This window comes from Octodon degus, unplaced genomic scaffold (assembly GCF_000260255.1).
Source record: "Octodon degus isolate 3935 unplaced genomic scaffold, OctDeg1.0 scaffold00142, whole genome shotgun sequence".
In the NCBI taxonomy this organism is placed as follows: domain Eukaryota; kingdom Metazoa; phylum Chordata; class Mammalia; order Rodentia; family Octodontidae; genus Octodon; species Octodon degus.
This window is the reverse complement of record NW_004524718.1, coordinates 7,099,365-7,125,155: the sequence shown is the minus strand read 5'-3', so window position 1 is coordinate 7,125,155 and position 25,791 is coordinate 7,099,365. Positions and strand designations below refer to the sequence as shown.

At 37.1% G+C, this 25,791-nt stretch overlaps 1 protein-coding gene across 1 annotated transcript in view; it reads right to left on the bottom strand.

The window, feature by feature from the left end:
* The window catches only part of Ttc33 (tetratricopeptide repeat domain 33), an 83,492-nt gene that overhangs the window by 12,021 nt on the left and 45,680 nt on the right, over positions 1-25,791 (bottom strand). The window contains exons 3-4 of the mRNA XM_004641804.2: positions 14,873-14,954; positions 13,141-13,272 (exon numbers count right to left, since the gene is read on the bottom strand). Of these exons, the coding sequence (XP_004641861.1) occupies positions 13,141-13,272; positions 14,873-14,954 (214 nt within the window). The remainder of the gene's footprint in view (positions 1-13,140; positions 13,273-14,872; positions 14,955-25,791) is intronic.

The window sequence follows — 25,791 nt, the reverse complement described above, 5'->3', positions numbered from 1 at the left end:
TTGACAAAGGGGCCAAACATACTCACTGGAAGAAAGATAGCCTCTTTAACAAATGGTGCTGGAAAAACTGGCTCTCTACATGCCGAAAACTCAAACCTGACCCAGGTCTATCACCATGCACTAAACTAAAGTGAAAATGGATTAAAGTTCTAAACATTAAAGCAGAGACATTAAATCTCCTGGAAGAGAAAGTAGGAGGAACTCTTGAAGACATAGGGGTAGGCAAAGAGTTCATGAACAAAAATCAAATCGCACGGGAAATAATTGAAAGAATTAACAACTGGGACCTGCTCTTACTGAGAAGTTTTTGCATGTCAAAAAAATTACCAACAAAGTGAAAAGACAACCCACAAATTTGGAAAAAATCATGTCAAGCAAATACTCAGACAAAAGTCTGCTCTCTAGAATTTATAAAGAACTAAAAAACACTAGAGCCCCAATATTAAACTCCATAAATGGGCATCCGATATGAATATACACTTCTCAGAGGATGAAATTAAAGAAGTGAATAAATCTATGTGTGTCTATGTTTATAGCAGCACGGTTTTTTTTTTTCTCAAAGCATAGGTATTTATTGACTTCAGAGGGACAAAATGAAACGCTTAAGGACTCATTGTTTATCTTTCATTATTGAGATGATTAATGGATATAAAGTAGATTAAAAGTGCCAGCACAAGAAGGAAAGTTCATAAATGAGTTATTTAGTTTTTAATTTTGTTACTTTCATGTTTTTTGCCATAATTTTATTGATAAAAAGCAATGAGACAGTTTCAAATCAAATAGGACCGTTTCAATAATTAACACATTGCATACATTCTTCTTAGTGGCTAACTGCTGTACAAGATGCGGATATGATATCCTACTTACAAACACCATTAGAACAAATCCCTCTATTCATTAAGAGAATGTATCTATATATCATAACCACTTTGAATACACAGATACAAAATGGACATTCATCTAGCAGCTCAATTTGTGACAGTCAAATCTTGGAAACAACCATGATGCCCATCACCTGAGGAATGGATGAAAAAGATGTGGTATTTTTACACAATGGACTATTACTCAGCTATAAAGAATGATAAACTCGAAGCCTTTATATTGAAGTGGATGCCACTTGAACATATATAATAAATCTGATACACATATGTAAACATTTTATGGTTTTCCTATTATAAGAACTCAAAAGAAGAAATACAAATAGAAAGGTATAATACAACTAAAAGGAAAGCAAGAACTGGAGAACTAACTAATTAAGAGAGGGAAAGGAAAAGAGCTAGGAAACATGACAGTGGCAAGCCATACATTATATGTAGAAGATGGGCAAGGCAATGATCCTGAGAATCTTCAGAAGACTTTTAAATCTAGCAGTTAATTGGAATGATTCTTACCCTGACTAACTATATATACTGACACCTGTGAACTAAGCAACTGCACTGAAGATGGCAATTTGTAATAGTAGGTTCATGCTTGGAGTGCCTGTCATTCTGGTCTTCTGAATACAGGCTGCTTGTCATGACATGCCAGTTGCTGCCATGCTGTGTATGGGGTAGATTACTGTTCAAAAAGAAGGGGGTGGTGAATGAAGGCAAGAGACAGGAAAAGGAATGTTGTGGTATTGTCCTGCTACAAGGTTGTATATGGTGAGACTTCTGGACTTACATGTAAACAAGAACTATATAATCCTTTATGCCTATTTTTAAAATATATTTTAATTTTTTAATGTTTTTTCATCATATTCTGTAGGGACTTAAAGTTCAACATATCAATACTTAATGAAAAAAACCTGTTCCACATTATGCCTAAGATGTTTGATATGCAGACAGATAGTGAGGTTAAGCTTAACAGCCTAGGTTTTATGGTAATAACAATAAACTTCTCTTCTGGAGGGTTAACAACCTAAGTTGTCAGACCAGAATTAGAGAAAAAGGAGGGCCACAAGGAAAGCCAACATTTTGGTCCTAGCCTTCCAAGTTCAATCAAGACTCAGGACATATGAGAGCTTGTACTGTAACGTCACGTAACTCAGTAGTATCCCAAATTTTCTGATCAAGGAGATTATGGGGCCAAAGAAGAAAGTGATCGATGATGTAGTGTGTGCCTAAGGAGAGTCACGTGGAGAGAAAACATTCTCTCAGGCTTTCATAGAGAGCACATTGGCCAAGCAATGGCCATGACTCATCCACAGGGCACCACTGACAAAGGATCTACAATCTGAGGTACAGGATCTCAGGATATGTCCTTAGGGGATTTCACTGACCTTATCAGACCCAAAAGCTACTACTCTTGTTGCATACGTCTTGCTTTATCTTAGTCTTAACCATCCAGCAGAAAAGTATAAAAACGAAGTATAAGAAGTGAAGCCATGCTGTTACAGTCAGCTGTGGGGGACTCAGGTCAACTATTTCTGACACTGCCAGTCACGTGGAAGACCCAGTACTGTGTGGACTGCTGGTCTCTTTTAGAATGTTTTGCTGAGTTAACATACCTATAATATTCAAATCACAGAACTAAACAAAAAAGGGGATACAGATGAATGTCCATTTTGTATCTGTGTATTCAAAATGGTTAGGATAGATATATAGTTACATTCTCTTAATGAATAGAGGATTTTTTCTAAAGGTGTTTGTAAATAGGATATCATGTCTGCATCTTGTACAGCAAATAACCACTAGGAAAAGAGTATGCAATGTGTTAGTTATTGAAACTGTCCTACCAATTTGATTTGAAACTGTCTCATTGCTATTTGTTTCTCAATAAAATTATGGAAAAAAAAAAAAAGCTCTTAAGAGAGGGCTGGGGTAAGAGCGTGGCAACATGCCTTGCTGGGAAGTGCAGGACCCGAGTTCAATCCCCCGTACAGTATGCTGTGCTGATGCTGGAACACTGGATGCACTGTGCCACCTCCAAAATCAGACATGGTGGCACACACCTGTAATCCCAGTGCTGGAGAGGCTGGGACAGGAGTTTTACTATGAGTCTGAAATGTGTAGTCATATCCTGTATCAAATAAACAAACAAATAAAAACACCTGTCAGGGACAATAAACGGATCATTTACAGTGGAAAGGCCATGAGAATCATGGCATATTTATCAACACAAACCATAAAATCAAGAAGACCTTGGAGTGATGTATTTCAGGTCCTGAAAGAAATAACTTCCAACCCAGATTGATGTATCTTGAAAAACTATCTATCAAATTTAATGGAGAGGTAAGATATTTCCATGATAAAGAACTGAAGAAATTCATGATCATGAAACCAACCTTAAAAAGAGTGCTGACAGATATTCTAAAAAGAGAAACAAACACAATTTCAAGAACAACAACAGAGCAAGCAATTAATTAAAAGAGGGGAACATTATGGAAGAAAATAATGTAACAGAGATAAGCCAATTCCTATCAGTTATAACCATCAATGTAAACAGTCTCAATTCATCAATCAAAAGAAATAGACTAGCAGAGTGGATCAAGAAACAAAATCCAACAATATACTGTATAAAAGGAACACATTTAATTCAAAAGGAAATTCACTGGCTAAAAGGCAAAGGATGGAAAACAATATTCCATGTGACAGGAACTCAGAAAAAAGCAGGGGCAGCTGTTACGGTTGCTGACAACATCAACTTCAAACCAAGAATGATTAAAAGAGACAAAGACATACTTGTTAGGGGAAAACTGGAAGAGGAACAGATAACAATCAAAAAGATGTAGGTATCTGATGTAGCAGCATCTACCTACATAAGACACATTTTAACAGACATGAAAAATCAAATAAGCAATAATACAATTGTAATGGGGGACTTTAACATGCCACTTTCACAAAGATCAACTAGGAAAAAAAATTAGCAAAGAAGTAATAGAACAGGGGGCTGGGGAGATGGCTCAGTGGAATAAACGCTTCCCTGGCAAGCACAAGGACCTGAGTTCAATCCCCGGTTCCGCAAAAAAAAAAAAAAAAAAAAAAAAGTAACAGAACAAAATGAAACTTGTGAAGAAATGGACTTACAAGACCTTCAAATGCCACACTGTTCCATTCAGCAACATCAGAATACACTCTTCTCAACTGCACATGGGACATTCTCCAAAACAGATAATGCAAAGGAACTGAAATCATCCCATACATATTATTTGACCATAAGGGCTGGCCAAATAGCTCAGCGGATTAAAGCTCCTGCAAGCAGGCGCAGGGGCCGGGGATTTGATCACTGGGCCTGCCATACCAGCACTGCCCCCATGTACAGGGCACAGAGACAACAACTGAGACTGGGCGTGGTGGTACACACCTGTAATCCCAGCTCTTGGGAGGCTGTAAACAGGCAGATCATTACAAGTCCAAACTAGTAGTGAGACCTTGAACAACCTTTAGATCCTTCCCTAAATTCTGAAAAAATACACACAAAAAAAATCATTTGATCATAACGCAATGAAATTGGAAATTACTGACAAAAGATACCACAAAAACACCATAAAAACTAGAAATTAAATAATCTCCTGAACAACTAGTGGGTCACAGATAAAATTAAAGAAGAAATTAAAGAATGATTACAATCAAATGAATATACAGATACAACTTACTGAAACCAGTGGGATACAATGAAAGGTATCTTAAAAAAGAAATTTATAGTGGTAAATTCACCCATTAGGAAAACAGAGCAAGCCCAAATAAACAATCTTAAGCTATACCTCAAGCTCCTAGAAAAAGAAGAACAAGTCAAGCCCAAAGAACAAAGAAAGAGGGAAATTACAAAGATCGGAGCAAAAATTAATGCCATTGAGACCAAGAAAACAACATAAAGAATTAATGAATCATAGAATTGGTTCCTTGAGAGAACAGGACATCAGGCTTCTGCACTAGAACTTTCCTTGTGGTAACAAGGGAAGACCGGTGACCACCTGGCGCGGAAGCTGCAGCAGGTTTAAAAATGGGTGATGTTGAGAAAGGCAAGAAAATTTTTGTACAGAAGTGTGCCCAGTGCCACACTGTTGAGAAGGGAGGCAAGCACAAGACTGGGCCAAATCTCCATGGTCTCTTTGGGCGGAAGACAGGTCAGGCTGCTGGATTCTCTTACACAGATGCCAACAAGAACAAAGATATCACCTGGGGAGAGGATACATTGATGGAGTATTTGGAGAATCCCAAGAAGTACATCCCAGGAACAAAAACGATCTTTGCTGGCATCAAGAAGAAGGGAGAAAGGGCAGACTTAATAGCTTACCTCAAAAAGGCTACTAATGAGTAATAGTCATGGCCTTATTTATTACAGAACAGAAACGTCTCATGGTTTTTGTATGTGTACCATAATTTATTCTCATACACCAGAATTCAGATCATGAATGGCTGACAGAATATTTTTGTTGGACAGCCCTGATTTAAATAAAATTGGCTTGTAGTTAAATGTGTATCATTTTTTTTAAGGTTTGATAGTAATTCCAGTTCAGTAAATACTATCACTGTTTTCCCTTCTAAATACATGGTTGGACTTGATTAGTAATGTTCAACTTGTCACAAAGATTGAGAATATCATCTCAAAACTACTGAAGGTTGGTTTTATATTTAGATTTATATAACTGGTTATGTGAATATGTTTAAACACTGAGAGAATCTTTCATTGTCTCAAAACCAAGCAAGACTCCACTGTTTCAGTTTGTGTTTATTAGCCTGTTAAAGGGACTGGTTGAAGACAAGAAAGCTATGTCTATATTTTTAGTCTTGACTATGCCAATTTAATTAGAATTCCCTATGTCTAAAAAGTGCTGCCTTTTACTTATTGAAAGGAATTTTAGTGTGGTATATGTATAATACCAAATAAAGAATATTTAACATTTCTCACATTTTATAGTTCTGTAAATTCAGATCCTCTTAAAAGTTAGCATGATATAACAGCAGTTCTGCTTTTGATTTCTTTAGGTCAGACTGAGTTACTGTTCACGGTAGTATTTAAACAGCTATTCAAAAACACAAGACTAAAACTTTTACTGTTGTATGTGTGATTGGTAGTGGTGCTTCCTGTCAGCTCATTAGAAGGACTAAAGTGAGGAAGGTACAACATGAGCACAAATTTGTATGTGACCATAATACTTAATTAAAAACAAATCAGATTGAAAAAAAAAGAATCGGTTCTTTGAAAGTTTACATAAAAATAAACTCCTAGTCAACCTTATCAAAAAAGGAAAGAAAAAATTCAAATTCATACAATAAGGAACTGAAAGGACTGGGAAGAAAGCTCAGTAAAATAAGTGTTTGCCTGAGTTCATTCCACAGTACCGCCAAAAAAAAAGGGGGGTGTTCCGGGGCGATGGCTTAGTAGAATAAGCGTGCTTGCCTGGCAAGTGCAAGGGTCTGCATTCAATCCCAGGTTCCACAAAAGAAAAAATAAAAAAGGAAAGGAAAGGACAAAATCACTACAAACACTATAGAAATTCACAGTATCATCAATACCTATTTCCAAAATCTTTATTCTCACAGGATGGACAGTACAGAAGAAATGGACAGTTTCCTAGATGCATATGAATTGCCAAAGTTGAATCAAGATAACAGTAAATGAAACTGAAATGTAATTAAAAACCTACCAACAAAGAAAAGCCCAGGTCCTGATGGATACACAGCTGAATTCTATAAAACATTTAGAGAGGACTTAATGCCAACTCTTCTCGAATTCATCAATGAAATTAAAAAAGAAGCAATTCTCCTAAGATCATTCCTTGCAGGAAGCATTATTCTTATACCAAAACCAGAGAAAGATCCAATAGATAAAGAGAAATAAAAGCCTATTTCCCTAATGAATATAGACGCAAAACTCCTCAATAAAACACTAGCAAACAAAATGCAGCAAATCATGAAGGAGATTCTACAACACGACCAAGTAGGTTTCATCCCAGGAATGCAGGGATGCTTCAATATATGCAAATCCATAAATGTAACATACCACATCACAGAGCCAAACACAGAAATCACATGATCATCTCAACAGATGCAGAAAAAGCTTTTAACAAAGTCCAACACTCCTTCATGATAAAAACCTAACAGAAAATTACAATAGATGGTCTATATCTCAACCTGATAAAAGCTATCCATGACAACCCAGCAGCCAACAACATACTAAATGCACAAAAATTGAAAGCCTTCACTTTAAAATCAGGAACTGGACAAGGATGTCCACTGTCATCAAATCTATGTAATATAGTTCTGAAAACACTAGCCAGAGCAATTAGATGAGAGAAATAAAAATAATATAGATTGGAAAGGACGAAGTGAAATTACCATTATTTTCAGATGACATGATATTCTACATAGACAACCCTAAAACCTGCACCAAGAGAATTGTAGATTTTTGTTTTGTTTTGTTTTGCTACCAGGGATCAAATTCTGTACCTTGAGCTTGCCAGGCAGGCACTTATGTCACTGAACTATCCTCTTCGTCTTGACTTGGAGATTTAATAACCAAATTCTGTAGCTCACAGGATACAAAGTCAACACTCAAAAATCAATAGCATTTTTGTACACAAACAACAGAAGAAGAAAGAGAGAGACTGGGGAAACCACATCTTTTAAAATAACATCCAAAAAATGAAATACTTAGGAATTAATCTAAAAAAGGAAATAAAAGATTTATATAGTGAAAATTATACTACTCTGAGAAAAGAGATCAAAGAGAATTTCAGAAAACAGAAAGATATTTCTTGGTCCTGGATAGGAAGAACCAACACTGTGAAAATGGCCACACTCCCAAAACTGTCATACAGATTCAATACAATCCTGATTAAAATATTATTAGTATACTTCTCAAATCTAGAGAAAACATCCTAAAATTCAACTGGAAGCAGAAGAGACCCAAACAGCAAAAACAGCCTTGGGCAACAAAGGACAAGGCAGGAAGCATCACAATCCCTGACTTGAAATTATACTGTAAAGCTAAAATCAGCATAGTACTAGAGAAAAAAAAAAAAAAAAAAAAAAAAAAAAAACCCGAGGATCAATACAACAGATTACAAGATGCAAACACAACTAACAAACACATTCAGCCACCTTATCTTTAAGAAGGAGTGAAATATATTCACTGGAAAAAAGTAGCCTCTTTTAATAAATGGTGCTGGAAAAACCGGATTTCCACATGTAAAAGGCTAAAATTATATCCATGTCCATTATCATGCACAAAATTACAGTCAAAATGGATCAAATATTTAATATTAAAACAGAAACACTAAATCCACTGGAGAAGAAATTAGGTAGAAATCTTTAAGACATAGGGGTAGGTAGAAAGTTCATGAACAAAAACCAAATTGCCTAAGAAATACTTGAAAGAATCAACAATTGGAATATCTTCTTTTTTGAAAAGTTTCTACATATCAAAAGAAATCACCAACAGAGTAAAAAGAAACCTCATGAATTAGGAAAAAATTATTGCCAACTGTCCCTCAGATAAAGGACTTCTATCTAGAACATATGAAGAATTTTTAAAAAGCAGGTCCCCAAAATTCACAAACCCAATCTAAAATTGGGCATCTGAGATGAATATACAATTCTCAGATGAAGAAATACAAATGGCCAATAAATATATGAAAAATGTTAATATCATTGGTCATTCAAGAAATACAAATTAAAACAACACTGAGATTCCATCTCACCCCAGAAAGAATGGCTACCATCAAGAGGTAAACCAATAACAAATGCTGGAAAAGGGAAAAAGGAATGATTCTCCACTGTTGGTGGGAGTACAGGCTGGTACCACCACTATGTAAATCAATGTGGAGATTCCTCAAAAACTAGGACTGGAGGTTCCATTCAACCCAGCTATTCTTCTGAGTCCTTTTCCAAGTGAACAAAAACACCATACCACAGTGATGTAGGTGCACCAATGTTTATAGCCAGTGCAGTTTGTCATAGCAAACCCTTGGAAACAACCCAAATGCCCATCAACTGAGGGATGGATAAAGAAAATGTATTTTTATGCAATCAAATATTACTGGGCTATAAAAAAAAAAAGGATAAATCTGAGGCTCTTATTGGTAAATAGATGCAACTAGAGACCATAATCTTAAGTTATATAAATCAGACCCATATGTGCATGCAAACATCATACTGTCTTGCTAGTGTAAGAACCTGAAAGAGTAAATAAAAGTTGAAAGACAAAATAGATATTGTGAAAAGGAATGAATCTGTTCAAAGGGAAGGAATGACTGAGATGAAGAGAAGCGGGGGAGTAAGAGATATATCTATATATGTATGTAGGATGGCTTGGATAATTGTACTGTTGATTTCTGCTGGTCTATGGACAGAAAGTTAATGCTTAAATTTCCTTTTCTCTTCTTAATTTCTTATAACTTTTTTTCTAATTTTGCATGCATATATCTTATAATCTAATATGAAGACAACAATATGCAATACACCAAACACTGTCAAATTCATATTATTTTGTTCAGTGAAATTCTGCATCATTTCTAATTTTTTTACTGTCATTATTTTGTATTCTTTAAAAAAAAAAAAGGTCATTTATTAGACTAATTTCTATCAATGAGTAACATTTCAAATCATTTTCAAGTTACTTAAGTTCACTCACTTGTTTTCTCATTATTTTGTATTCTTTAAAAAAAAAAGGTCATTTATTAGACTGATTTCTATCAATATGAGTAACATTTCAAATCATTTTCAAGTTACTTAAGTTCACACACTTGTTTTCTCATGAATATTCCTTGTATATTATTTGTAAAAATTTGCCAAGTACCACCTTTTGGAAATAAAATTATAAGAATGCAAAAAAAATCTATCATTTACTGAAACTATTATTAGCAATGTTAAATACAAGATTTACCACTAATTTAGCCTTCAAAAAACCTTCAAAATGTGTTTTAATTGTGAAAGACCAATAAATCCTTCTGAGTTCACTTCTGGGTACCCCCCCAAAAAAGACCAATAAAACCAGAAAGTCATAAATACCTTATTCAACAACCAAGAAATAATTTGACAAGTCTTTTTTTTTTTTTTGTATTTTAGGGAAGGGTCTACCGGGTATTCAGAGTCTCACTACTAGATCAGATGCACAGTGATCCACCTGTTTACAGCCTACCAAGAGCCGGGATTATAGGCGCGCCCCAGCAAGCCCAGTCTCAACTGCCGTCTCAGTGCACCCCAGGGGCGGGGCTGACATGGCAGGCCCAGGTTGACAAGTCTTAGTAAGTTACTCAATTACAAAGAAGTAATTTGGCACTGTTGTACTAAACTTGCAAGTGAACTTGTCTTGTTAGCTGTCGGTTGTATACAGTCTTCCCAAACCAAAAACAGAACAATTCTCACAGTTAATTTTCACCTACTTAGCCTTTGCCATCAACAAGGTACCATACAGACATGTTGAGATTCCCTCAGTACCATTTTTGGTAAATTTTATACAATAAATACTTCATTCTCAGAAGCTTCTCCCCATCCCCATACTGCCCTCACTAAGCCAAGTAATTGCTCAGTCTAAATATCATCACCGCTGAAAAAATAGCTCAGTGGCATAAGTGCATGCCTGGCAGGCAAGCTCAAGGTCCTGAGTTTAATCCCCAGTACCACAAAAAAAATTAAAATAAAATAAAATCAATCACCATTACTCCCCATTTAAAAAAAAAAATCAATCACAACACTGTTAGTGGCCTATCTCTATTATAATGTTGTTACCAATTTATAATGTAGTACACCTTGTTTTACACAAAAGGGTAAGAAAGACTTTATTCAACTATATTAACTTCTGAAGGAACCAGCAATATGATGCAGCTGGTTTAAAGGAGAAATCAAGGAACAGACAACACAAGTAATCAGGAATTCTGAGGAAAACTTGCTAATTTAAGGCAAAACTTGACAGCTGCGTAAGTCCGCAGTGATTCCACTGGACAACAGATATATCATTATGTGTCTGTCTATAATTTAGAGCTCAAAAATGAGAAATGGGGGCCGGAGAGATGGCTCAGTAGAGTAAGTGCTTCTCTGGCATGCGCAAAGGTGTGAGTTCAATCCCTGTCCCCCCCCCAAAAAAAAACAAGATAAAAATGAGAAATGGCAGAGGCACTGAAAAGAAAAGAAAAAAAACTATATCTGCTTTATTAAAAAAGGTAGAAAACCAACCGACTTAAAGGAGAATTTTTTTTTTTCCTTTTTAGTTTGTTTTCTTTTTTTTTTGTGTTTTTTTTTTTTTTTTTTTTTTTTTTTTTTTTTTTTTTTTGGTCTCTTTGAGACAGGTCTAAGGATTTAGATACAAGACTGATACTACACAAGGTTCTGATTTAAACTACTGGTCATACATGCAGCTCAGGGTGAGTCACTGAGTAAAGGTATCTGAGATACCTGAGGATATAAAAGCTTTCTAAAGTTAGCTAGTCTGGAGAATTATTTCTTAAGTTTCACCAATACCAACGTCTCAAAGTCAAAAGAGAATTGTCATCTCATCTACCGGTTATACTTCATGTTACACTCAACAATGAAGAGAGCAAAGCAGTATAATATTATATAACATATTATATATAATAAATTATACACATACATGCATTTACACACTTAAAAGAATCTATACTATTTACATATGCAGGTATCAATATTCAGAAAAAAACGATGAAAAATAAGCACAAATACAATTTCCTTTTTTTTGGCAGAACCGGGATTGAACTCAGGCCCTTGCACTTGCCAGGGAAGCGCTTATTCTACTGAGCCATCTCCCGGCCCCACAATTTCATATTTTTAAAGAAGTATATTCTTAACAAATACACACATCCACACACATACAGCATACATGTGCATATTCACATGCTAGTATATACATGTGTGTAGTAACAGTCTCTTCTGTACTACATCAGCTTCCTAATTCAGACAGTCAGAGGGGGAAAACGTAGGTTCTGACTCTGGTCTGTTTCCACTGGGCTTTTTTCAAGTGCCAAGTGAAGGGCCACCCAGGCTTGTGATAGTAGGCCAAAGCCACCTAGAAAGGCACAAAAGACCACCTTCCAAAGGCTTCAGTGATGATGCAGGCTGCAAGTGGGGACAGTAAATGGCCTTCACCCCTCTCATCTCTCAGCAATATGGGCCATGAATATGGCAGAGAGAAGTATGGAAGAGCCTGGCCCTGACTCGGAGGGAGGCAGACCAAATGGCTCAGGCTGCAGGTTCTGCAGGAACTTGGCACTACAGTGGCCTCGGTCATCAATCTGTGCCTCAAGTTTTTGTAGGAAATCATAACAACCTGCATCCCAGCTGCTAGGGCTCCCTCCACTCTGCTGAAAGCATCTTTAAAGACAAGGCACTGTGCCAGGAGTGCAGGAGGAGAGAAGCACTTGGAACAAGTGAGGAAGATGCCCAGGCTGCTTTTCTGCTCTTTACCTTGTGACAGCCTCCCAAGCTGACGTGGTTGAACCCCTTGTGCCTGCTTGTCTTCATGTCAAAGGATGTGCTCCCTGAGCTGGTGGCCACTCCCAGGGGACTTTGTACTTCCACAGGTGGGGGGGTCAGTTTTCAACACCTGGCCTAAGTGTAGCAGTGAGAAACAGCTCTTGTACCTTCCTTTGGCTCTCTCTACCAGCAGCTCTCTGGGACCTGGCACACTGCTTTATGACATCTCTGATCTGAGTACTTCTAATGCCTTTCCACATACCACCAGGGTCTTGACATCCCAGCTGTATTTTTTTCCAAGGTGACCTGGTATGTTTTGAGATACCACTAAATACAGCCATCTGGTATCTATGAGCAGGCCATGAAGGACAGAGTAGGTGACTGGCCATAAGAGGAACACTGTGCTGCGGTGGGGTAGGAAGGAGATACGCACAGCTGCTGCCCCTCGCCCACCACACACAGGCAATCTTCCCGGTGTAGTAAATTTAATGATTCAAAGAACAAAACTAGAAATTGCTTACTTTCTAAGTATACTTTACCAAATGTCAATATTTTAATTATAATTTTTATCTTTCATAATGTCAAATAAAAAATATACTTGACGTATACAATCATAAAAAGACACTCAGTAACAGATTGCATCTCTATATATGGACTTCACTTAAGGATAATTTTCTATTCATTTTTAGTATAGATTTGATTAAGTGACTATTTACCTTTGACTAAGTTCATCTACATGTCAGAATCAACGTACTATTTCAGCATCACAGTAATCCAAGTTCCTTACCAGGACTATCTCTCCTAATCCAAGCTGAGCTCGTCCCAAAGTTTGCCAAGACTCCCACGAATGTGGGTTTCGCTGGACAGCCATCTCCGCTGCATGTACTGCTGGGAACATTTCATGAAGAGACATGAGGACCTACAAACCAAAAAGAAGGAAATAATTGGTAATTAGAGAGGGGGGGGACAGACGGACGGACGGACGGACGGACGGACGGACGGACGGAGAGACAGACGGAGAAGCAGGGAGGGAAGAAGGGAGGGAGGGAAGGAGCAGGTAAGCCCAAACTACTGTTGGATAAACATATATAAACAAAGAATTTTTCAACTTCAAAATATGTTAGTCTGAAAATGTAATATTTTGATGGGCTTTACCTTCTCTTTTGCTATTCAGGGTCAGGAATTTTAGTCCTGTTTTCAATCCCAAAATAACCAGAAAAACATAAACTATTTCCTTTCCAGTTACTGAATTTTGTCAATCTGGTCAAATCAAGTAGTTGCACAGGGGTATTTGATCTCCACTTGTATTTATTTTACTTACAATGTAGTTTTTGGCATACTCCAAGTCTTGCTGTTAAACTAGATAAAATAACTTCAAAAATTCCCTTCTACAATAATTTTTTAAATATTTTATGAAACTCCTCAATAATGGAGCTTTTCAAATCATACAAAACAGAAAAGTCAAAAAGTGGTATGCTCTCCATTTCAGTTCATGGGAAAGGGTTAGATTTTAAATATAATCATTTAGATCATTTATATTTTAGAAGATTTTTGACAGAAACTCCTTATCAGGTTCCTAATTCAACCCTTAATATTACCAGGCATGGTGGCACACACCTGTAATCCCTGCACTTGGGAGGCTGAGGCAGGAGGATCACTGCAAATTTGAGATCATCCTGGGCTACAATGTATGTTCAAGGCCATGCAAGGGCCTGAGTTGAAACCCTGGTTCAAAAAAAAAAAAAAAAAAAAAAAAATCCTTAATATGGTTTACTGGAAATCTTGCCTTAATGCACACATATTTTAAAATTAAAATTTAAAGGAATTCAAATGAAAGTCCTCATAGCACTTATTTCAGTAGAAGTAATTTCTTTGCTTTTTCCTGGATAAAGGACAAAAGTAATATCAAAATTGATGAAGAGGCATCTCAGGTTAGAGATCATAAACTGAAAAATCTTTGGTAGATGTGCAGATCAGGGCTAAGTTGCAATGATTATCAGCCAAAAAACATGTTGAATGTTCTGCTTGACACTTCTGAAGACTCCCAGATAATATACTTCAGATGCTTACAGGTTTCCTTAATGGACTTTCCCATAAAACATCAGAAATGCATCTTTAAAAATAAATGTTATCTTTTCCTTTGCTGACCTTCTATGGTCCAGGACAGTTTTGGAGAAATTTCATCCAGAATACAAGGCATCCTCATTTTGAAGGAAAGTGAGCTACTGCTACCACAATTAAGTTTGAAGAAAAGTGTTTCACTAACACAAAAGCACAACAGTAGCTTTCCAGGAGATATTCTGCTCATACCACAGGCTGAAACACAAGGTAAGTCCATCACGAGGGCAAATGAGTTTTTAATTCGGGGCATGAGGCAGAAGCATGAATAATGTGGCACAATTTTTAAAAACAAATTGTATTTGAAAAAGAAACTAGGAGAAAACATTATTTTGGTTTATCATTACTCACCAAACAAAGCATAATTTTATGATGAAAGTGAAATTCTTCATAATTATTACCTGTGATTTCATCTCATAGAGGGTAGCATCATTTGGCGTTAACTGTAGCGCTTCATCCCACTTCTGAATTGCCTCCTGATACCTGCGGAGGCAAGGCGACAGAAATGTTTCTCTAAGATCATGTTTTACTTATTAGGCTAGGAAATCCTGGCCAGAATATCTCTCTCTCTTGCTCATTCTCTCTCTCTCTCTCTCTCTCTCTCTCTCTCTCTCTCTCTCTCTCTCTCTCATTTCAACATCAGCATATATTCTCATGCATGTTAGATGTATCATAAAGGACTTTTCTGAGAAATTTACAATCCAGTTGCAACTCTGGGTCCTACTAAACAATCTAACTGACAGAGATGACAGTGTAATTTTCCAAGAATTTTGTAAAAATTCATAAATTTCAGTTTTGTTATCTAGCGAGAAGGGACTATGTCTTTTTGCTCATTACTATTAGCACCTGATAGAATTGTAAGAAATGGGTGAAATGAACTTAAAAAAACAAGTATGGAGATGACTTCCATCACCCCCTTACAATGAAGCTTTCCCAATCAGGTCTCTCTTGCACTCCACTGACCTCAGCATATTCCATGCCAAATCTGCACAGGCACACCAGCACCTTTCCTTTTAAAAAATAAAATAAAATAAAATCTCCCCAAGTAAGACTGGTGAACACTTCCTACCTCAACTTACTTGAGTACTTTTGCAGTGTCCAAGTTTTCAATCAATGATAACATCCACATAGTGTATCTATCATACCTTAGTCAATCCTATCATACATCATCTTCTCTTGAATCACTTGTCTTCAAGACCCTTCATTTTCTCTATTCTTGTGCATAAGTTCCTACTGAACAGAGTCAGCAATAGGCCACATACATAACAGTGGTCTCAAGATTATAATGGAGGGCCTATGGCTCAGTAGAATAGGCACTTGCCTGGCAAGCACAGGGTCCTAAGTTCAATCCCCGGTACCGCAAAAAAAAAAAAAAAGAAAGAAAGAAAGAAAGAAAGAAAGAAAGAAAGAAAGAAAGAAAGAAAGAAAGAAAGAAAGATTATAATGGAACTAAAAATGCCTAGCATCTAGTGATGTTACCACAGTCCTAATGACAAAGCATAAGTGATTATTCGCTTATCTACTAATGCTGGTGTAAACAAACCTAATCCACTGCAGCCACCTAAAAGTATACCACATGAAACAATGTACGGTACCTAATACTAGACAATAACAAACAACTATGCCTGATTATGTATTCACTGTACTATACTTTTATTCTTATAGCATACCCTTTGCACTTACAAAAGAAAACTTGACTACAGAATGTACTGTATGCACCAGCAGTAACCATGTACCAGAATTTACTGAGTCTCCTGAAGGCGTCAAGAAGCCAAATCAAATGAATGACTTACCCTCTGGCTTTATGTAAATAGACTTATGTGCTGACACAATGAAACCACCTCCTGACACAGGCCTCAGGGCATGTCCACAATGTTGGATGATGGGTGTATGTGACAATCCAAATCAAACACAACAACCAAAGGGTGGGCTGATCTGCAGATAGTATTATTTAAGCACAGATCAGGAAACTAAAGATAAGGCAGAACTTGAGAGAAAACACAAAGTTAGAGTGCATAACCTTTTTTCACCTTGCCATTGAGTTTCTTTACTAGTAAGTTATGCAAGTGCACAATGTTATTTCCAAGGACTTACACCACCTTGACAAAGCACAGGGAGTACACAACAGGAGTGTGCCTTTGCAGCCATTATAGGCTGTGGCAAGGAACATGGTTATTTTGCAGTAGCAGATGACTCATAACTATTAAGCTAAACATTTGCCCCACAAAGGCCAGCAACCTTGCTTTCCATATAATCATACCTGAACATGCACAAATGGTTGCCAGACGTTGCCTGCACCCCTGCTCATACCTTTTCCAGCTGAGGCCCCAGCGGAGCAGCCATCCGCTCCCACACTCCCTTCCATGGCCGCAACACAGTTTTACTCATCATTATTCATCTTACTGCACTGCTCACTTCATCTTATGATGCACTACCACAATGCTGTGTATTTTTCCCTGGCTTGGCCTTCATCAACACTGTTCTTATAAGTCACAAATCAAATCTCTAAGAGCTTTACTAACTAAAAAGTATTTCCCATAAAGGATTCTATTAAAACAAGCCAGTGTCCCAAAATGAGAAATAACAGAAGACAGGCAGTCACTGGCTGACACTCTTGGGACTTCCATCTGAATCAGAGATTCTTTTTATTTTGGTGGAACCGAGGATTAAACTCAGGCCCTTGCGCTTGCCAGGGAAGCACTTATTCCACTGAGCCATCTCCATAGCCCTGAATCATCCATATACTCCAGCACTTTTGTAAAATATCAAGCTATGTCCACCTGGCTGGTCTGCACAGGCCTCAGTGGATGGCAGCAATCCTACACAAGAACTCTGTGCTTAGGACTTGGCTAAATCAGTGTCCAACTGAACTCTACAGATGAATTCTTGAAAGACAAAAACTACAGCTTGCAGGTAAGAGAGGAAAAAAGAATTTGCACAGATTCTATAGACTTCATTTACTTCTCTGATCTATCCACTTTTATCTATTTAAAAAGCCTAAGATTACAAATCTATTCTGGCAACCAGAACACACTGTGAGCAAATATTACACAGTATTACACACATGAAACATTTTTCCCATGTCTTCAAATTATTAAATGCTTCCCTATGTAGCACCATCCTTAAAGGCTTAATACTTTTATTCAAATGCATAATTATAGCAAAACTTACTCAATAGATCATCTCTTGTCAAACATTAAAAAATGTACTTTGGCCACTATAATTTCCATTTGGAAGGAAGTGGACCATGAATAAAATTTACTGAAGAAGAAAAACCGTATTTTGAAGTTAAATACAATATGTAAATTACATTTGATATAAAACTTTCTGGAATGAGATCACCTCAGAAGGAAGGTTATATAACTCAAGATACTATTCTCCTGAAATATTATTCCCTTTAATTCCATTGATTCCCTTTGATTGAGAATATAGAAAGTTAGAAAAAAACATTACATTTACTTGTCTGTATTATTCCTCTTCAGATAGTCTATTAATATGACCTGCCAACTTTATAAGTAACATAATTTACAGTTCACAGTTGGCTAGGTTATTAGAATTCGCTATCTCTAAGCTAGTCAAATATTCAATGTCACTAATATCCTTTAACCATAAGATTATATCTAAAATACAAACCTTTTGAGAAAAACTATTAGAAAGAACTGGATTTTTTTTCAGTATTACTAAAAGGTCTGAAATCATAAAAAATAAATAAAATACGAATCCTATTCCAATCACTTCTTTAATAACTATCCCACATGTTTAACAATAAGCATTAGAATTTCAAAATTTTAGTTTAAAAAAAATTTAGTTTTAGTCTGAAAAGAAAGCCTTGTGAAACACAAAGCATTATCTTCCATCGAGTTTTCAAAACACATTATGCACACTCTTAAAATCTTCATTGAGGGGCTGGGGAGATGTCTCAGTGGAGTAAGTGCTTCCCTGGCAAGTACAATGCCTGCTTCCACCAAAAAAATAAAAAAATAAAAATCTTCATTGAAAATAATTTATAAAACTATATACACATAATAGTGGTCATTTCTAAAACATTTGTGAGGCAAAATTAAAACTTTTTCCATTGACCATTTAGAAATAAAATTAATAAACTTCCATTATAAAAACTACACAAATGGACTAGCCAGATAGCTCAGTGGACTAAAGCGCCTGCTTAGGCAGGAGCAGTGGCCGGTTTCAATCCCTTGTGTGCCATGCCAAGCCTGCCCTCAGGGCACACTGAGATGGCAACTGAGACTGGGCATGGTGGCACATGCCTGTAATCCCAGTGCTTGGGAGGCTGGAAACAGGAGGATCACTACAAGTCCGATCTGTGTAGTGAGACCCTGTAGACCCTGTACTAAAATACATAAATAAAGACTACACAAATAGCCAAACATTTCTGGGAACTGTTACAAACCAGTGCAAAAAAGACTGACCAGATTTAGGAATTTAAAACTACTGATACTAATATGAGCAACTAAAGTGTGATGGTTACACCTGATTATCAACTTGAGTGGCCTAAGAGAAGCCTAGGAGATTAGTAAAACACATCTCTGGGGTCTTGACTTTGGGCACACTGTCTGGTACCTGTCCCCTTCCTCTCCTCTCCGCTTCCCAAGTGCCAAGTTAGTTAAGCAGCTTTCCTTCACCATGCTCTCTGTCATGAGGTTTCTGCCTGTGAGCCAATCATGGACTAAAACCTCTGAAATTGTAAGCCAAAATAAACGCTTCCTCCTTTAGTTGTGGGCGTCAGATATTCTATACCAGCAATGGGGAAGACAAAACACAAGCCTCATTTCCAAAGCTATCTCCTCAGAAAGGCCCTGTCTTAGTACTACCATAATCTAAAACTCTTATCAATTTACTTCTTTATTTTCTATCTCTCCATTCAGAATGTACATGGATAATGCGAGCTCCACTACAACAAAACAAGTCCATCCCTTTATCTTCATACTGCAGGCATATTATAAGCACTCAATAAAAAATGTAATGAATTGAGAAGAAAAGAGAAACAGAACTATATTTCTTTCTCAAGGGGTCAAGGATATAGCTCAGTGGCACAGTGCCTGCCTGCTGAGTGCAAAGGTCCTGAGTTCAATTCCTGGTACTCCCATACTCCCCACCAGCTGCCACCAAAGTACCTTCTCAGGTTTGGTTGTGTGTTGGGGCTAAGCTAGAGGGTTAAAAAAAAAAAAGTAGGAATGAAAAGAACATGATGATGTTTTCAGGTAGTCCAAGGCAACAGACTGGAAGTGCGACATATAAGGCAAAAGGTGACATGGCTATCACTAACTATCCCAACCAGATTCCCTTCTGAGTGGCAGTAGACTACATATTCTTCTCCCAGGCCACAAGGGGCCAAAGACAAGCACCTATCCACATTAGCCAATCCACCATTTTGTTGGCAATGTATAATTTTCATAGACTAGCTCAATCAAATTCCTTGCTGTAGAACAGCAAAGTAAGAAACTGAAGAGTAGGGATTCAGCTGTGGAGAGCTGAACAGAGAAGTTGGTAGCAGGAGGGACTGCGGTGTATCAAGAGGCTTGCTAAGGGCAGAGCAGCGGAGGCCAACAGGCAGCAAAATCGTTCAGTGGTTCTTTTTTTTTTTTTTTTTTTCTATTTTTAATATAGTTAATACAGGGTCTCACTGCACAGATCAGACTCATAGTGATCTTCCTGATTTCAGCCTCCCAAGCACTGTTCCAGTGGTTCTTAATCTCACTCCGAATAAAGGCAAACTTCTTACTACAACATACAAGGGCCTACAAAATCTGGGCATCTTTTCCCTTTCTCTCTCACCTCTTCTTTTGCAGGCACCATTATTCCCTCGTACTGGCCTCCTTGCTTTTCCTCAGATACATTAGGCAAACTTCTGCCGCACCTTTAGACTGCTGATCCTTTCACCTGGAACATTCTTTCCATAGATAATCACAGGAGACCTAACGTCAAGTGATTCAAACATCCCCCTCTCGGAGAAGACTTTCCCAGCTACTTTATATAAAATTTCAATATTCTCTTCTTCAACATGTCCCCTTTCCTGATTTATTATTTCCTTAATATTCATTCTTATCTAAAATTATACATGTGTATTTCTCCTGAATATTATCCACTTTCCTATTAAGATAGGTAAAAAATTTTATATTTTGTTTGCTAAAGTAATTCACCACACTTAGAGCAGTGCAACACTGAATAATTTATAAATTTTCACTAAGTGAAGAAAGGGAACAGATGTATAGAAAGCAGTTTAACAGCAGTTTTGGGAAAGATCAGACACCGCTCTCATTCCTAAGGGTTTCCAGTTTGAACATCCTCAAGACTAGGTCATTTCTAGGAATGTCCTTAAACTATATCTGTAACCACTCATAATTTTGTTAGGCATGAATGAGATTTTCTTCTTTGTAATAAGCCTTGATTAGAAAAAAGATGTAAGCAAGAGGGATTAAGGATATAGAATTCTCTAGTTCTCTCAATTGCTCACTCCTATTACAACTTTCAGAGTTTTTTTGCTTCTATCAAAGGATGATGAATCTTACTAAGAAAGGAACAGATTGTTGTTACCACATTCATTTATTCAGTCAAATATGTATATGCTATTGAATGAGCATAAAAAAATGACAGGCTTTCTAATTCCACAGAACTTACATTTTAGTATAAACAACAAATATCAAACAAATTAACTGTATGCAGCTATATTTTGTGTGTTGCTGAGGATCATGTGTGAAGCACTCAGCTCATACCCGTAGGCCCATCAAACAAAACATGACATCTACAAAAAATTAAAAGAATAATCAAGATAGAAAGTAACTGGGGAAATCCATCCATAATACATCTTGTACTTAGAGAAGGTCTGTCTAGAAAGGGGGGTGAGTCCAGAAATATAAGAATAATCTAGCCATATAAAAATGTGGAGAATGAATAATCTAGGCTGAGAATGCAAGTATGAAGATAAGTTGTCATAAATAATTTTAGAATGTTCAAGGAAAAGATTAAAGCTCAGCCCAGATGAAGCACAATGAACAAGAGTAAAATGAAATGAAAGAAATGGGCAGGAGGAAGAACTACACAGAGTTCTAGAATTTAAAATAGCATTAACATTTCATTTATTTCCAGTATTGATACTGGTGATGATACCTTCAAACTATAATAAGTTTGTTATGAAAAGACAATTATGTTGATGTTAAGAACCCATATTTTAAACACAGTACAGATACTAAATTTTAATATTTGAGTGTAACACAAAATTTGAATTCAAATATCAGTATAAACTCAAGATTATTTCTCATTTTAAAAATATATTTCTAAAAGCACCTGCTTAGGCAAACTTAGACAAGTTCAGGAACTGCAGTTCAATCCTCAGCACCACATGCCATGCCAGACCTGCCTCAACAAAAAAGGTGGTAGTAGGAGCTGAGGAGATGGCTCAGTAGAATAAGCGCCCTGGCAAGCACAAGGGCCTGAGTTCAATCCCTGGTTCCACCAAAAAAAATAAAAAAAAAAAAAAAAAAATTAAAAAAGGAGGTAGGCAGTGCTTTCTCACTGAGCCCAAACTCACTGTACAGCTTGAAACTACAGACTCACTGTGATTGTTGGGACTCGAGGCCTCCATGGAGAAGTGCACCAGTAGAGCAGAGCAGTGGACACACATGCAGTGGATGGCAGTGTCTATTGAGTTGTCCCAGAGGCCATCTTGGGTAGAGACCAACTGAGCTTGAGACTTCCAACGGGTGCTGGCTCCACCTAGTGACTCCCAGTTGACTTCAGACTAGCAGAGGGACTGCAGCTGGCTGGGATGGGTCTGGTTCCAGCCTTGTAGTTGGAGACCAGCCAGACTTGAGTGGAAAATGGGGTACAGTCTCACTGGCCTCATCCTATTTCCCACCGTGCAGCCACACTGGTTTGCTGAGATTAATCAATGTGACTCAAGACTCTCTCTGCCCATGTTGCCTATCAGTAGGAGCAGAGAGACACCTTGAAGTGGACACTTTTCATTTTCTTCTTTTAAAATTTCCTTTCTCTCTTGTTTTTAGTTTTTCTTCAGTGTTTGTTCTTATTTTTTATATGAATGTGACCATGGTTTCTACTTTATTGTCGCTGTTCTACTCTATTCTTGTTTTTATTTCTTCTTTCTCTTTCCTCTTCCTAATTTCTTCACCAATTTCCCAAGAGTTTGTGTGCACCTCCTTTGTCTTCCAGCTTTGCTTCTCATATATTCCTTTTCTTTTATCTCTCTATTTTCCCCCTAACTCTTTTAAAATTAAAAATTTCTCCCCTTAAGGTAAAATTGCCTATGGAGGGCCTCTATATGGCATATAATTTTCCTCTTTGTATTAGATTCTGTTACATAACCACAAATCTAGCACATATGGTTAAAGGTGACAAATTAAAAGTTACCTCAGTTTGTCATTTCCTAGGCTGTTTGATAACATTATTGCTGACTGTATCACTTCAACCGAAGTGAAACAATTGTTCTAACAGTGGTTCTTCCTGGTATACCATGACTGAGATTGCCTAAGGGTCATAAAAAATACCATAGGTCATGCCAAAGAACCATGGTTTAGGCCAAGTAAGCTGCAACTCCTCATCCCCAACGAATTGAAGAGGAAGGGTCTTGCAATATACTCAAAACTCAACAGCCAGTTACACCTCGAAGACATCTCTGTGAATTAGTTATTTCCTAAAAGTTCTAAATTTTAGAACTTCATCAAAGGCAATTTACAAGTGTCAAAACAGAAATTAAAAGGTAGGTAGACAGGTAGATAGATAGATAGATAGATAGACAGACAGACAGATAGACAGAGACAGACAGATGGCATTTAAACAAGATTCAGACCCAGACTTCCAGCTCACCAAAGGCACATCCGTGGGACAATGGGATAGAACAATTCAAAGGCCACCCACCCACAGCAGAAGTAACTTAGCAGATGAAAGAGGCTCTAGAAGAAAGTAAACTGGAAATAATTTCTCAGACTACTGCAGAGAAGGTGATTATAATGAAAAACATGTTAGTGACCTTAGAGCAGACAGATTTAAAAAAAAAAAAAAAGAAGAAGAGCTCAGGAAAATGATGGCAACTGTTAATGGCCAACATAGCAAAGAAACACAATCCATAAAACAGATTTATACATACACTGGAAGGGCTGGCAAGATAGCTCAGCCGACTAAGTGCCTGCTTAGGCAAGTGCAGGGACCAGGATTTGATCCCTGACAGCACATCTGCACTGTCTGCAACCACGGGCATGCTGAGCTGGCAACCAAATCCGGGCATGGTGGTGCACACTTCTAATCCCAGCACTGGGGAGGCTAAAATCAGGAGGATCAGTACAAGACCAAGCTGCATAGTGAGGCCCTGCACAAAATAAAATAACATAGTCTGGAGACCAAAAATTCCATTGCAAGTATATACAACAGAATGAGCCAATGTGAGGACAGAATATCAGTTACAGAACACAGAATTCTGGTCAGTGATCATGAAAAGGAAGATTTCTTAAAAATAGCATGGACCACAAAAAAATCAATCCAACAGCTACTAAGTGATGCAAAGAACAGTAATGTAAGATTGCTTAGAGTCAATGAAAAAGCAGGTAATAATAACACAGACAACATAAAAAACTTTTTCACAGAAGTCACGACACAAAACTTCCCTGGAAGGGAAAAAGAATTTGACATTTAAGTGAGGCATAGAGAACTCCAATTAGGTGTGATAAAATAAAATCTATACCAAGGCATACAACAGTCAAGATCACAGAAATTCAACATAAACAGAATATTAAAAGCTATTACATAAAAGAAACAAATCACTTGTTTAAAAAAAAAAAATCAGAATCACAGACTTCTCAACACAAACCCTCAATTCAAAAAGAGCTTAGAGTGAAGTATTTCAAACCTTAAAGAAAAAGAAATCCAACCCAGACTGATGTCCCTCCAAAATTATTTTTCAAAGCTGATGTAGAAAAAAGGTAGTTCCATGACAAAGAATACTTGAGAAATTCATGACTACTAAACTAACACTATACATGTTCTGAAGGATACTCAAAAAAGAAATAACATAAAATACAACTCCATGAACCCCTACAGAATGAATCCACCAGGCAGTGCAAACAATTAAATGGGGTGGGGGGAGCAACAGGAAAAAATTGAGAAGGATAAGCCAATATATAATAGTTATAATAATCAATGTTAATGGTCTCCATGCACCAAACAAAAGAAAAAGACTGACAGAGCTGGGGAGATGGCTCAGTAGAATAAGCGCTTGTCTGCCAAGGGCCTGAGTTCAATCCATCGTTCCACCAAAAAGAAAAAAAAAAAAAAAAAAAAAAAGTAAAAAGCAGAATGGATCAAGAAGCAAGATCCAATAATATGCTGCATAAAAGAAACATATTTAACTCACAATTAATTGACTGAAAATCAAAGGATGGAGAACAATACTCCATGTTAGATCAAGTAGACAAAAAATACACAATGAAATATTAGAACTGAATTAAACTGTCGAACAAATGGACCACGTATGTCAACAGAGAGCTCTACCCCACATCAGAATATGCATTTTTCTCAGCTGTACTTGGGATTGTATCTGAAATACACAATATAATAGTCCACAGAACATGCTTAAACAAATGTAAAGGAAAGAAAAGGCTCAAACCTTTGCAATTAGGAATGAAAAGGGTGAAATCACAACAGATCCAACAGCAATCCAGATTATCATCACTACCTACTTAAAGAATGTTTATAACAAAAGGATGGAAAACACAGAAGAAATGCAGATTCCTTGATACGTATGAATTACCATCGATGAATTAACAAGATATGTAATTTCTGGGCCAGCAGGATAGCTCAATGGACTAAAGCACCTGCTTAGGCAAAGCAGAGGGACTGGGTTTCAATCCTTGGACCCACATGCTGTGCTGGCCCTGCTCCTGGGGCATGCTGAGATGAGATTGAGACTGAGCACAATGGCACAAGCCTATAATCCCAGTGCCTGGGAGGCTGAAAACAGGAAGATCACTACTAGTCTGATCTGTGTAGTGAGACTTTGTAGACTCTGTACTAAATACCTTAAAAAAAAAAAAAAAGAATATATACAATTTCTAATTAACCAAGTATCAATCAACAAAACTGAACATGTAATTTTACAACAACCAACAAAGAAAAGTGTAGGCCATGAGGATACACTGCTGAATTCTACAAGATATTTAGAAAAGAATTAATGCTGCTACTTCTTAAACTGTTTATGAAGTTGAAAGGAAAGGAGTACTCCTAAACTCATTTCTGGAAGCAAGTATTATCCTAATATCAAAACCAGAGAAGGACCCAGACCTAGAGAGAG